This window comes from Vulpes vulpes, chromosome 13, assembly GCF_048418805.1.
Source record: "Vulpes vulpes isolate BD-2025 chromosome 13, VulVul3, whole genome shotgun sequence".
NCBI classification, from domain to species: domain Eukaryota; kingdom Metazoa; phylum Chordata; class Mammalia; order Carnivora; family Canidae; genus Vulpes; species Vulpes vulpes.
Window position 1 is genome coordinate 153,336,428 of NC_132792.1, and position 14,968 is coordinate 153,351,395.

At 52.9% G+C, this 14,968-nt stretch overlaps 1 protein-coding gene across 1 annotated transcript in view; it reads left to right on the plus strand.

Annotated features, from left to right (window-relative positions):
• PLXNA2 (plexin A2) overlaps nucleotides 1–14,968 on the plus strand; it is a 207,888-nt gene that overhangs the window by 82,581 nt on the left and 110,339 nt on the right. Inside the window, exon 4 of the mRNA XM_025982299.2 lies at nucleotides 13,939–14,073. Within this exon, the coding sequence (XP_025838084.1) occupies nucleotides 13,939–14,073 (135 nt within the window). The remainder of the gene's footprint in view (nucleotides 1–13,938; nucleotides 14,074–14,968) is intronic.

Genomic DNA, 14,968 nt, shown 5'->3' on the forward strand with positions numbered 1-14,968 from the left:
AGAAGTATACCTATTTTTCAGGAGAGGTGATTCCCAGACATCACAGTCTACGAATGATTTAGCATGCGAGACCACGTACAGAAACCAGGACAAAAGTTTCCCATCGGCATCAGAAGCGTCTTTTATGTGACAGTTTCTGGTGTTAGCTCCTGCTCACGTGCCAAGGCCGCCACCTAACAATCCACATCCACCGAATTATTCTCTTGGAGCAGCAACGAGAAGCAAGTGGATAAGGCCATTTAGGAAAGTGAAGCTTTGCGGGTTGAGCTTCTGTAGGCCAGGCTCGTGGCTTTCTGATGCTGTAACTTGATTCAGGGAGAGAAAGCAATTTTTCACCGCACCCCATTGTGCTTGGCACTCCCGCTAAAAGTCGAACAAGACGAACTCTAGAGATTCCGCTTCTACATCTGGGAATTTATGATTTTCCTTGGCACTCCTACGGGGGCTCAGGCGCAGAATAGGGGCATTAAAATGATAGACACAGATGTTAACATCATACGCAGGACAAAGGTGAATGCGTTTTCGGGAAGCGTGTGGCTTAATAAAAGATCGTCTAATCAACCTGACCGGGGACCCTGAGCTCTCCCCACCACCTGTTGTGATCCAAGGTCAAGCCACCTCACCTCTCTGAGCCCTGGTTTCTTCGTCAGTGAAATGGGTTTTGGAGATAAGTAGGTATTTTACGTCAGGCGCCCGGTGCCCTGTTCAAGACAGAGCGTGCGCTCAGGACGTGGTAACCGCGCTCCAGTCTAGGATTGCTGAGTAAGGCCGGGTGTGGGGAGGCGAGGAGGAGACCAGGAGTTCTCCGATCCTCGCCAGGGGGACCCATTGGCCTTGCTGAGAAACCCCTTCACAATCCTCAGCTTCCCCCTGGTTGGGACCGTGCAAAGCCAATTCTGTAGATGTTCCAACCTGGGAGACCCCAGAGTTCCCCCTCTCCCTGCGCCGCTTCTGCCACAGCTTGACTGGGGAACCTGTGGTCCTCCTTTCTCCCATTTCCTTTTGCCCTCTTTGGGTTTTGTGGCCTTGGGAGGCCCCTGTGGAGGCTCCTGCCTCCCTGTCAAACCTCATCCTTCAGCTGCCCGTCCTCTGCTCGTCCCAGGGAGGGTCCCCTGTGCAGTAGGACGAGGAGCCGGAACTCCTGCCTCTCCTTGAGGCATCCCAGCCCCCAGCCACCTCTAGGTGACAGCAGAATGGGGTGCGGCTGGGAAGCCAGGTGAGGCTCCCTGCCCACCAGCCGCTATCCCCGCGCCCGCAGCACCTGCCAGCCGCTGGGGACCCAGCGCTCCCGCAGAGCGGGGCAGCCAGGTGTGGGGCCGCGGCCCAGGGACACACCTCTCGCTCCCCCTCTCTCCCCCTGCTGCTTTGCAGTCTCTCTGTACGTTCCAGCTCACTGCCAAATTGTCAAAAGCTATGAGAGGCAAAGTGCTGTTCAGTTAATGATTCCAGTCCCTGGAGAGGTGGAGCGCTCTTTTAAGAGAAAAAAATCCGGAGGAGTGGGGGTGTGGGAGGGGCAGGAGAGGGGGATGCTTTAGTACTCCACACAAAAGCTAAGCTGTAGCTCCTTCCAGCTCTTTTTAAGGAGCAGATTAGAAGTGGGTAGGTTTACCCCAGCGGCCTTCTCTCTGTGGGGAAAAGCCTGGAGCCTCCCCCTCACTTCTCTCCTTTTTTACAAAGTAAAAAGGGTTTGAATCAGAAAGCTGCCGTCCTTTTGGCCCCGGTGGCCTCGGCCCTCTGTCCCCAGCACAGGTCCTGTGGAGACCCCAGCAAAACCATTCCTTCCCGCTCAGAGGCTGCCTTCAAAAGCTGGCCACAGACTCCCATAATGCAAAGGGCTCCTGCTCCTTGCTCCTGCTGCTCCCTCCTCCTCCTCCTCCCTCTCCTCTCCCTCCTCCCTCCTCCTCTCCTGTGTCCCTTCCCCTCCTACCTCTCCTCCTCCCTCCTCCCCCTTCCTCTACTCCTCTCCTCTTCCACTCCTCCTCCTCCCCTTCTTCCTCCCCTCCTCTCCCTCTTCCTCCCCCTCCTCTGCTGCTCTCCCTTTCCCGTGTTCCTCCCCTTCCCCTCCTCCTCCCTCTCCTCCCCCTTCCTCTGCTCCTCCCCCTCCTTGTCCTCCTCTCCTCTTCTCCTCCCCCTCCTTCCTCTCCTCCTCCTCCTCTTCCCCCTCTGCTCCTCCCCCTCCACCCCTCCCCCTCCCTCTTCTACCTCTCCTCTTTCCCTCTCCCCCTCCTCCTCCTCCCTCTTCCCTTCCCCCTCCTCCCCCTCCTTCCCCAACCCTGACCCAGCCTGCTCCCTTGGAAAGGACAGAAGGTGGGGGTGACCAGTTACCCCAGGGGCTCCTGAAGAACTTCCTTCCTGCCCAATTTTCCTCCTCAGCCTGGTCCCACCCAAGTCTGTGGATCAAAAAAGAAAATCCATCAAAAATTCCTCACCTCCCTGCAGCCTTTTCCAGGGTCCCAGATGCTTTCCCATTCCTGATCTAATCTGTCCCCGCTGCAGCCTCGCCATGTAGGCGGTTTGGTTTTTACCAGTTTTGCAGATGAGAAAAGTGAGAATTAAGTCCCTTGGCTGAGTGCCCCCGTGTGACCTCCGCCCTAGCAAGTGAGGACGTCAACCCTGACCAGCCAGTCAACACCTATCAGCAGGGAAGATTGAGGTGTGGGCTTGAAAGATCCAGAAGGGAAACCGAGAAACCTAAGAGGCTGCTCAATGGGAGACCCGTGTGCCCCTTAATTTCCATCACCTCCAAGTGTGATCTGGCTTCATGGATTGATTTTTTTTTTTAAGGTTGTTTTTTTTCCCAGACTGTCCCTAAGTCATTCCCGTCAGTCTTAATCCCAGTCGCCTGCTCATATCCTCAAGTGAAGAATTCCACGGGCTGCTGCAATGTGGCCACTCCCTGGATGAGGTGATGTCGGCTGTCCACCCGCCAGGAGCATGCAGCACCCTGGGTAGTGGGAGCCCCTGGGGTCCGGAGGACACGGGGACGCTGGACGAGAACGGGGCTGCACATCGCTGACCGTGAGCCCACCGGGGGCTCTGCTGATGCCCAGAGAAAGGCAGCACAGAGCTCGCTCCTCACCAGGCCGAGCACTGCCTCCCTCCTTCACCCTCCCTGGTGAGCCTCTGGCACCTGCTGTCCCGTTGTAGCCAGCCACCTGCAGGGTCTGCATCCTGGCACTGCGCCCAGAGGCTGTGGGGCATCGGTGCAAGGAGGGGCCTGATGTCAAGGAGGGGCCTGGCCTCGAGGGGAAGCAGGTGTCCAGTTAGAGAGCGCAAGGTGACCGGGACGGGTCTCGGGGCAGCGATGGCAGGGAGGAGAGCGAGAGTCAGCCGCAGACCGAGTAGATCAGAGCCCTCGCTGGACAGGCCCCACCTCCCCCACCTTGATGAGAATGATCTGGCCCCAGAAGAATAGCAATGAATTAATTAGGGGTCTGTTGTCACGAAGCAGCTCATTATTAAAGTCCTTCTCCTGGGAGGGGAGATGGGGAAAGGTGTGAAGACGACAGCTAGTCAAACAGAATCTTTTAAAAGAGCCAGACCCTCCCCCAGCTGTCTGTTGTGCCCTTGGGCTCTGCCGGAAAGTCAGACGTAGCAGAGCACGGGCACCCCTGGGCTGGTGTCTCGGGATTGCAGGGCAGAGGCCTTCTGGCCTCCCTTCCCTTCCCTCTCCTCCTCTGATGTGGTTTCCCAGACCCCAGCACTGAGCCCCTCTTTGCCAACTTAACCCTTGCTTGCTCCCTGCCTCTGAGCCAGCCGAGCTCTGGCTTGGTGGCCTGGAGGTCTTCTCCGTGGAAGCACCTTGAGCGGCTAGGGTGCTTTCCTCCCAGGAGCTCTTGGCGGTCCGGTGGGAAGCCCAACAGCCACCTCGACAGAGGGAAGTGAGCACAGCGTGCTTGTGGGCCAGGCTCCAGAAGATCCGATGGAGGGTGGGGAGGATGTGCAAAGTGAGAGTCTCTCTTTTTTCCACTCAGTATTTTCCAGAGACAGGGAAACAGAGGCCTACAAAAGTGAAGGCCGCGCTGGCTCTTCCACCCACCAGCCCCGTGACCTGGAGGTCACCTCATGCCTCGGAGCCTCTGTGTCTTCATCCATAACATGGGACTATTAGAGTTGTTGTGAGGCTGTAATGAGAGAGTGTGTATTGAGCGCTTAGCACAATATCTATCAATAATGGGGGTTAAATGAATGTGAGCTGCGGCTAATGTTCCGTTCCCACCCAGTTGCAGGAACAGGGATTCATTCACTCCATGGCGGGGGTGGGGGGGGTGGTGGGGGGGGTGGTGGTGATGGAAGCCCTACCATGTGTACAGCAGCACCGAATGCAGTAAGGCATAGGAGGCTGTACCCGTGTCTGTTTTCTAGGAACTTAACAGTCTTAGAAGAGATCATCGCGTGTGTTCACAGGTCACCGTGCCAAGAGACTCACTAGGGACTATGGGAGTTCAAAGGGGAGATCAGGATGGGCTTCCTAGAGGAGGGGGCATTTGGGTTAGGCCTTGAAGGATGGTTAGGATCCAAGAAGGAGAATAAATTGTCAAGCCAAGACATGCAGACCAAAAACCTGGAGACCTAATTGGAGAATGATGAGAAGGCCACCCTAGCTAGACCCCTGAATGACAAGTAAGGGGACGTGAACGTTTCTAAAGTCTCACCAGAGGCAATGAAGGGTGTTCTGTGTGTAGGTACATGGGTGCATGCGATGATTTACTTTCTTTTTTTTTTTTTTCGTATTCCCAAAGTAGTGTATGTTCATCATAAAAAAAAAAAAAAATTAGGAGTGAGATAAGCAAGGGAAAGAAAATTACAAACACCTGAAATTTAAGGATTTTGCATACAGAAAAGGCAGGATCAAATAAGTGTTTTAAGAAGATTAATCTGGCAGCGTTGGTAGAACAGATTACAGCGGGAATATGCTGGAGGCAGGGAGATTTCTCAGGTTATTGCTGTAGCACAGATAAGAGGCAATGAAGACTCAGGCCTCACCCGTTAGCGGTGGGACGAGAGTCGCAGCAGCGGCGCGGATGTGCTCGCCCCATCCCTGGGCTACCGCGCATTTCCGCAGCGTGGTGTGCGCAGGCCACATGCATTTGCTCAATGACTTCTCCTTTTAAAATCTCAGGGAGCCTCCTGTGTTCGGGCACAAGCCCGGTGCCAGATAGCTGTGCTCACAAGTCTAGGCCTCCCTTCCCATTCTTACAGCTTTAAATGTCATCCTCGGTGTTAATGAAAGCTGGAGATTACGGTTCCAGATTATAAAATGCAGGGCAATTTTAGGCCATTGAAAAGAATGAGTTAATTAAAGAGGGTAATAACCCTCTTAACTGCCCCACCCTTTGCTCTTTCTCCAGACTGCAGGTGGCCTTCCTGAGGAGACAGCTATAGGATCTATTTTGTTCCCCAGGACTTATCTCCAGGGGCACCGAACACTTTTTAGATATAAGTCCCAATGCAGGCATCGTCCTCTCCATTTGACTTAGGGAGAAGGGGGGCCCCAGAGGGAGCCTAATGAAAGAGACCCAGTTCAGGCTTTGGAATCAGGAAGCTTCAGCTCTGAGCCTGGCTCTGTCCCTAACTTGCCCTAGAAGCTTAATGTTTCTTATTCTGTGAAATGGGGAGGCCGACGTCACACTGTTCAAGATCATTGATGTTTCTCGCCCCAACCTTTTGCACGCTGGTTGACGTGTTCGACGGATGTTCAATAAATGCGTCGAACTACACTGATAAAGGCTGATGAGCAATTCGGAAGCCGTGTGTGTCGGGTCCCAGGAAGTGCTGCTTCGCTTGGCCTGGTCGCAGGGCCTCCGGTGGGGTGGGGCCGGGCCTTTCCAAGGCGGTTAACCTGGGCGGCGGCCTGCCCGATTCTCACCACACCCAGTTCCAGAGTTTGCTAAGAAAGCCTGCATCACCCTCCACCTGGGCCCTGAAGGGTGCTTCTGAATCGTGCCTGGTTCACAAAAAGCCCAAGAGGTTAGGCGCTATCCTGAACCAGGTGGGGTATCCCCAGGCCAGGAACCTGTGTGCGGTGCCTCGAGTGGGGATTCTGAGAGCCCCACGTTGCTAGAGCTTCAGGCAAACAGAGATTTCCGGTTGGCAGAGATTGCTCATCATTTTTTATTCATTCCTCCCCCACTCCTGAATGCTCGCCACCCCCCGCAACTCTGCGCGCTCCCCGTGAATTATTGCTCTGCTGCTGTGTGATTTCTTCGGAGGCTGCTTAATGCTTCAACTGTCCCCCGCCAGTGTTGATCTTATTGTTTCCCAGAACAATCAAGTGCTTCCGCTGCCCTTGGCAACCTCATCTGGTTCCCGGATCCTCCTCACTGGCCCAAGTCTTGAACTGGAGCAGGGTTGACGGGTGGGGCTGGTCCCAGACCGAGGGAGAACGGAGAGATGGGATTCTTTTGCTTCTAGATCTTGATGTCACTCTCTGCTGAGTCATACAGGGAGAGAGGCCCCTGGGAGAGAGAAGTTGGTGCCCTTGTGAAACGCAGTTGGTCGTTAACCACAGGAAGGTGTGAAGCAGAGGCTGCTCCTCTCGGTTCTGTGGGCCCCGGGGGTCAGTGGTCACTCGTCCATCCACCCCTGGCTGGTGAGGAGCAATGAAGCTGCAATTTAGAAAAAGAGACTCTCAATCCAGCCAGTCTCCTCAACCAAATCTCTGAACACTTGACTTATAGTCATTGCTCAATAAATATTCACTACATCACCTATCCTAACCCAGGCTGTTAATTCTCACTGTTCCCAGATGCAGAAGTCCAGAGAACAAACAGTTTTCTCTCTGGAGCCCCTCCCCACATTCCGGGAGAAAGCCTTCCATGGCTTAGCCTTCCATGAAGGAAGAAATCCAGAAGCCTCAGGATCATGAACCCCTCTGCTAGATCATCCACCCCCCGGTTTAATATCTAGGGCAGATTCTTAACATGCACAGAAATAGAAATAATTGTACATGGAAATGTCAGTCTCCAGTGTCAAAGCCCCAGTGATTGACCGACATCTCACTGGGGACCAATGCTAGAAGCATCTGCCTATATGTGGGTATGGGTGTGTGTGTGTGTGTGTGTTTGTGTCTATGCACATGCAGGGGTGGGGGCAACATTCTCAAAGTTTAGCATATCTTAGTGACTTCCTTCCTTTTCAGGGACAGGAGGGATCCTTGGCCTTGTCTCTCCTCTTCCTCTGCTCTCTTGGTTCATTGCAACCCACAGACTGAGTTTCCCTGGCTCCTGTATCCCTCTCCGTTGTTCAAGCATTTAGGGCCGGGCTCCCAGCTGTCCTCCGGGGATCCTCAGCCTACTGGGCTGTGACTCTGGATGGGTAGTTAATATTTGCCCAGCTCCAGGGGAGGAGGGATCAGAAGCACCCTGGAAGGTGCTACTGCCTCTGTGGTTGTGTGTGCCCATGCGCGTGCGTATATGTGCGGGATGGAGGGAGGAAGGATCTCAGAGACCGAATTTACCAAAGCCTTCAATCTATAAATAATTCGGGTCATGAAGCTCTACAAAAATAAACTTCAGCTAGAATCCTCTCGCACAGCACTAACTGCACAGCTGCAGATACACCCGCCCATCAACTCACCCCCAGGTTCAGTCTGAGCAGCGCCAGGCCTGCCCCACCTCGTCCCTCTTTACACGTCTACGTGTTTCTATGTGTGTGTGCACATGCACACAGACACACATACACATTCACAGAGCACGCAAGCCCTGAGTCCTGAGGCAGAGATAAAATCAAGTAATAAAGGCCTCTTCCAAAGTGACTTCTCGGACATAAAGTGACAAGACCTGCAGAAATTGTTGTCGAGCCCTCAATAAACGCACATCAAAAGTCTCATCTTCTCCAAAACGCTCAAGTCTGAGAAACCAAGTTTCCAAGAAATCTGGGCTCAGACATAACAATAACACTCTTCTACTGACATCACGCTTGAAATTAGCCAAAGAACTCACATTTCCACTCCTGCTCATCCATTCAGGCATCACCTTCCCCAGGAAGCCTCCCGCCCAAGGCCTGCCTCCCACCCTGCCCTCCCAGGACCCCCTCGGGCAAACTCCTCTCACACGGGGTAGCTCCTGTGTTTGTGAAGACTGGTTGGCTTGTCCGTTCCCCAGCTCCCGAGGGCTTCCTAAGGGGATCTTTCTCCCCCTCGGTGTCCCCAGCGCCAAGCACAGGCCTGGCTCACAGCAGGTGCGTAATAAATGGATATTGGACCGTCCTGAAATGCATAGCTAATAACTCATTTCATTCCCCCAGCATCCTTTTTGTGCCCATAAGGACAGGAGTTCCCACTTTATTTGGCAGCTACAGAAACTATTACGCAAACAAGGGAAGTGACTTGCCTGAGGTCACATAGCCAATTAATGAGAACGTTGGGATTAGATGCCAGCCCTCCAGACAAGAACCGGTGCCTCCCTCTGCATGGTGATGCCTCTCGGACCAATTTGTTCCCTACTGAGAGGCCCAAGAAGAAGAAGATTCCCCATCGTCTTTCAGCAGCCCTTGCCAAATAAATAAATAAATAAATAAATAAATAAATAAATAAATAAATAAAACTACTACTTACACTACTAGTACTACTAATAAAGTGATATTGGAGTGACAGGTCCCAAGCTGGGGCTCCATAATTTAGAGCTAAGTATGGAAGAAATTGATGCACAAGCAAAAAGGTTTGGAGGGGCCTACAGGTAAGCCAGTTAATTGGAATTGGATATGCTGATTTGAATTGGATGTTCAAGTAAAGAGGCTGTCATTAATTTCTGCGCCGGCCTAGCTGTGGTTTAAAGGAAAGCACTAATGGGATTACGATTTCCTTCTCATTTAGCAGAGGCCCCTCCCACCCAGAGGGCCAGGGAGTCGCGAGCGGCCCCCCACACACTGTCCCTCACATCGTCCAGCCCCTCCTGTTACCCTCTCTTAGGAGAGTCACAGAGCGCCTGAGAAATGGGGCCGGGTGGGGGATCCCCAGCTCTGCCGCCCTTTAGCTGTGTGATCTTGGGAAGGCCACCGGACTCGCCCTGGCCTCAAATTTCCTGCCTGTGAAATGGGAATAATAATAATAACACTTACCTCGGGGGTTCTTATAAGGATAAGACAGTTGATTTTTGTTCTGTACCTTCAATAGCGCTTCCTTAGCACATGGTGAAAGCAATAGCACGGTCGCTGTTACTAAGTTCTTTTTTTTTAAAGATTTTATATATTTATTCGTGAGAGACACACAGAGAGAGGCGGAGACACAGGCAGAGGGAGAAGCGGGCTCCCTGCGGGGAGCCCGATGTGGGACTCGATCCCAGGACCCCGGGATCACGCCCTGAGCCGAAGGCAGGTGCTCCATCGCTGAGCCACCCAGGCGTCCCCTGTTATTAAATTCTTGAGGCAAAATTCATCCAAGTCTGTGCTACCACCTTCAGGTAGGGCCACGTTGAGCGGCGAAGTGAAATAAGTTATCCTGAGTTCAAACCCTCCCAAGAAGGTTGCAGGGTCCTGCGGCCACTCATGCTGTGGCCAGGGCTCTGTGCCACAGGAATTCTTACTGGAACCAGCCTGAATCTCCCTGCGTGACAGTGCAGGCACAGTCTGTCTTTTCTTGGTCTCAGTAAAGACTGTCCACCCTCCGCTGCGGCAAACTGGGCCTCTCATCCTACCTTATGAGCTTTGTCCAAGCAGAATGGCCTCGGTAGCTTCTGGGTGTCCACTGAGGCCAGGCCCTCTCAGGAGAGGAGGAGCCCAACCAGAAAGCCACATTCAAGTGACTCTCGCACCCCTGTGCACATCACATCCCTCTTCTGCCCCAGCTCCTCCCCTGTCCTGTGCAGCTTGGGCCGGTGACACCCTTCTCTTGCACTGGTTTGTGACCTATTTCAGTCCGTTGTGGTCCTTGTGGTCATTGAAACCTGGCCCTGGGGACACACGCTTAAGAGCTGAAAACTGTGTCACAGCAGTTTAGTTATTCTGGGACAGCACAGAATGGACTCGATGTGTTGGATTTAAACATCCCACCTCTGCTGGGGACTCCCTGACCATCACCGCACCACTACCATCCTGTGTCGAGGAAGAATAGAGACAACTTTGAATCTCAGAACTTTCTCTCGGAGGCAGAGCAGTCTGGGAAACTGTGCCCTTGGCCCACAGCAGCACCCTTGTCCCCAGTGGCCGTCATGGGGCCCTTTCTCCATCATCAGCCGTGTGCTCTCCTCTGAGCCCCACAGGCTGGAGCCGGGTTGAACCCCAGGTGCACCACTGGCCAGCTGCGAGCCTGGAGTGGAAGAGCTTAGGTGAGGGGAGCTCCAAAGCCCTTCTAGCTCTAGCACTTGCTACTGTGGCTCTCCTGTGCCCGGCACCGAGCCGATCGCCTCGGCCTGTTAGGCAGATGGCAAGCCCAGGCACAGAGTCTGGACAGAAACCCAGGGAACCCTGCATCCCAGACCTATAGTCTGCCCACTTGGGCACGTTGCCCAGAGGGAGCACAGGGCGTTAGGGAGGGAAAGATCTCTGCCGCCTGCTGCCCATTTGGCTTCTCCTGCTCCCTGCCTGCCTGCCAGCTTCCCTGCCCCCACCCCATGTCCTTTGAGTTCCCGGCCTCCTGGCCCCATTCTCCTTCTCCTGTGCCCTCCCGCAGGTGTCTCACAGGTCACACAACCTGGAGGCAGAGAGCATGGGATGGGAGAGTAAGTGGAGAGGCACAGACTTCTTGGGCAGTAGTGCTCTTCCCTCCAGGGACTTAGACTGAGTGAAATAGGATCACTTAGTTCAGGTTCAGTCCCAAGAACAGTTTCTGTTCTGGTTTGGTGTTAGCTTTGACATTTGAGAGTTATGTAGGTTTGATTCTGGCTTCAACTGTGTTATTAAAAGATTGGGGTTGCAGATGGGAGGGAAAAAAAAAAAAAACCCTGCTTAGATCTTTGATTCAGGAAAGTTAATGGCTGGATTGGTCCTAAGTGGGACACAGCAGAGTGTGTGATGATAAGTTGTCTTTGATTCCATTCCAGCTCCAAGCTGGCCGTGGGTACCATCCAGTCGCAGGGACCACCGAGGGAAGGTCAGACTTGCAGCATTCCTCCTTCTGACTTTGTGTCCAGGTGCTGCTGGGGAGGCAACCAAGTGCCCAGGCTCGTGGGGAGGAGGCCGCCCCAGCTGGCAGAGGGCTCACTAGCCTCCCCAGGCAGGGAGATCTTGGGTCGGGCCTGAGGGAGGGTGTGGTTCCACGGCTCCTGGGGCTGAGCAGTACCTCGAGGAGACTCCAATCTCCCTGAAGAGGAGCAGCTGTCATAGGGAGGGTGATGAGAACCACTGGACCCTTTTCCCTTCAAAGGGACAAACAGAGCCTGAACACCCCCATATAATGGAGACAGGAAACCAAGGTCAAGCCAGCCAGAAGCCATGGCGATCGCATCTTCTCTTTACTTTCTGCAATAGCCCAAGAATTTTTTTTGACTAGAAACTACTGTATTTCTGGAAGGATCTCAAGGAAATTTCAGATCTGCCCATCTAAGAGAGATTGCTGCTGCTTCATGTGTGGGGGGAACCTTCTTAAATTGCGCAGCATTTTCGGAGGTAGGGACCCTTCCCTCTGGTTAAATCCATAATCATATTTGCACCTGGGTAGAGGGTAGTAACCTCAGTCTCATGACGTCATTGCTGACCGCAGTGTCTTCCTTCACCCTCTGAGAATGAATTCAATGACTCCCCCCACCCCTCTCAAGCCCCTTCCCCTGGATGCAACAGCTTTGAACATAGGAAGCCACTAGCTAGGCAGAAAAAGGGCAAAGGGGAGTTTGCTGTGGCATCAGACCCCAAGCTTGGCCCTTGGGATGACTAAGTCTTGGTCCTTGCCCTCAGGAGCTGCTGGTGTGGGAGAAACAGGCAGAGGGAAGGGTATGGTTAGAAGTACAAGAGAAAAATGAAAGGGAATGCAGAGAGGCAGCCCGAATCCTACTGTCTTCCAGAGAAAATGCCTTTTGACCTCACTTTGATTTAACACTAGAGTTCACGAGCCTTTATCAGCTGGTTCAGGGTTCATGTCCTTTCAACAAGTATTTCTCAAGCATCCCCTTTGATCCATCACCAGCTAGGTTCCCGAACCCATTCTAGTCCTCCGAGGGTTATTAGAGAAATAGAAAACACATCCCTGCCTTCACCGTGTTGACAGACTTACGCACGTGTGAGACAATTAGAGAACAATGAGAATGGATCGTCAATACGTGGTAGCTAGTACGTATACAATGAACAGATCAATTGATTATAATCCTGAGACAAAATGTCTAATAGGAAAAAAAAAAGGCATCGGGGTGATGAGCAATTCGAATGGTGGTGAGATTAGGGGAGGCCTCGTAGAGGAAATAGGGTTCGAGCTAGAGGGGTTTTGAGATGGGCTGAGGACAGAGGAAACAAGTCGGGGTGGGGATTGGTGGTCAGCTGTGCTGTTGGGAACAAGAAACCTGAAGGCAGGAGCATATTCAAACCGAGGACTCCGGGGATCCCTGGGTGGCGCAGCGGTTTGGCGCCTGCCTTTGGCCCAGGGCGCGATCCTGGAGACCCGGGATCGAATCCCACATTGGGCTCCCAGTGCATGAAGCCTGCTTCTCCCTCTGCCTGTGTCTCTGCCTCTCTCTCTCTCTCTGTGACTATCATAAATAAATAAAAATTAAAAAATAAATAAAAAAAAAACAAAAAAAACAAACCGAGGACTCCTGGATGCCAGCTTTTTGTAGGACCTTAGGGACTGTCTTCTGCTGAGGCTACACAGAGCTGAATTCTTTTCTTTTTTTTTAAGATTTTATTTATTTATTCATGAGAGACACACAGAGAGGCAGAGACACAGGCGGAGGGAGAAGCAGGAGCCAATGTGGGACTCGATCCTGGGACCCTGGGATCATGCCCTGAGCCAAAGGCAAGATGCTCAAGCACTGAGCCACCCAGGCGTCCCTACACAGAGCTGAATTCTACACAAAGCTTAGACTAGCCCTGTCGAACCCCCCCAGACCAGCCACGTCCACATCACCTGGGAATTTGTTGGAAGTGAGAATTCTCAAACCTCATTTCCGCTGAATCCGAAACTCCTGGGGCGGGCTCAGCCTTACGTTTTCCCAAGACCCCGAGGTGACTCTCAAGGCCTGCTGGCTTGAAAACCGCTGGACTCCATCGCTGCTTCTAGACCTTGGCTGCTCATCAGATTCACCTGGGGAGCTTTGAATCCCAAAGAAGATGCCCGGGCCCCACCCACAGAGGTTCTGATTAACGGATCCAGCTCTGGCATTCGTATCTTTTAGAACTCCCTAGAGGATTCCGATGTGCAGCCAGGGCTGAGAAGCAGTGAACTTGATGGTGTCCGAGTCCTTCCTGACTTATTATCTAGACCTGGGCTCTGAGAGTCTGAGCCAGGATTCCTGGCCCCCCAAATCCCAGGGTGAATTTGCACACATGCAGGGGATATATTTGGGGTCAGAAAGACCTTCCTGAGAGTCTAAAATCTTGAATCTCTTGATTCCCAGCTTTTTGATAGTTGATAGGATTGTTTTACCCCACCTGAGACAGAAGTACTGCAATCAGTCTCCTACCCCAAACACCAGAAAGTGTGTGCAAGCAAGCACACACTCACACACACACACCCTCCACAAAGTGCTGTATGTAGACACACGCAACAATAACCACATCGGAATATTCAGAATCGCTCCTAAGGGCACATATGCACACACAAATGAACCCATCATCAGAAATCCCAGACCCAGCACACTCAGACCACTTGGGACAGGATTTCCCTTGCTGGAAGCTGGGCTGCTTGAACTGAGAAGCACCTCTACCTTCCCTGAAGCCTGGTCTGGTTCAGAGTAGCAACTGGGGGTAGGGTGGGGGATTATCTTCGGGAAAGGACCTGCCAGAGGCTGAAACAGGTAATCCCACAGGGGACTGCTGAGTATGGATGCTGAGGATGCCTTGTTTCTTTTGCAGATTCGAGCCGATGGTCCCCCCCATGGAGGGGTCCAGTACGAGATGGTCTCTGTGCACAAAGACGGAAGCCCCATCCTCCGGGACATGGCCTTCTCCATTGATCAGCGCTACCTGTACATCATGTCTGAGAGACAGGTAAGTGCTGACACCAATCCTTTCTTTTGGAAGCCCAGGAGTAACTGATAACCTGTGACCTTTTGTTCAGAAACTGTTCCATCTAACAAGAGAGACCTCTGGGCTGGCTGCTTGGGGGTCCACAGGGAGGCAGAGTCCTTGGAGGCTTTTTCAGGGAGCCAGAGAGAAGCAGCCAGGGCCAGCCACTTCCCGGAGGCTTCTCTCTAGGCCACAGCCCCTGTCTCAGTGTGTGATGAACAGCCCCGCAAGAACAGGCCAGACTGCATGGAGCAGCTTGGTGTGATTAGGAGGTAGATTTACGGCTCCCGGGCCCACAGAGTCTGCTGCTCAAGGGAGCCAAAGAAGTGTAAATAATCCAGGCCTCCTGGCTGGGCCTGATCCTGGGAGAGACAGACCCAAGATAGGGCCCCAGAAGGAGATAAAAATTGCGGCCTGAGTCACAGTCTGATGCCAGTAGGAGCTGGCCAACTCTGGGAAGCCAAAGTCGACCTGAGAAATAGACTCCTACCCTCTGCAGGGTAACAGTGAAGCAGGTGCGCCACCTTCTCTGCTGGAGCATTATTCCCCCCAAAGTGTTTTTGTTCTGAATGTATGTGAGCAAAGAGAAGGTAAATGCAGGTGAGCCTTGGTGATGGGCAAGAGAAGCAGGGAAAATAGCGGATTCACAAATTAATGGAGATACAGAAAGCCAAGCAAAGACCTTTAGAGAGGCTGGTTCCTTCCATTCGTTCAGTCAGTGGTGTCTACAGTTGTTCAGCAGGAGCGGTGGTCTTAGCATTGACCTGAACGTGGCAGGTAAGAGAAAGGTCCAAGAAGGAGAAAAAGGGTTGTGAATCTGTCTTGGTGGCCGAAGTCCCTGCCTTGAACTAAACAGAAATGTTGGGCTAGAAGACCA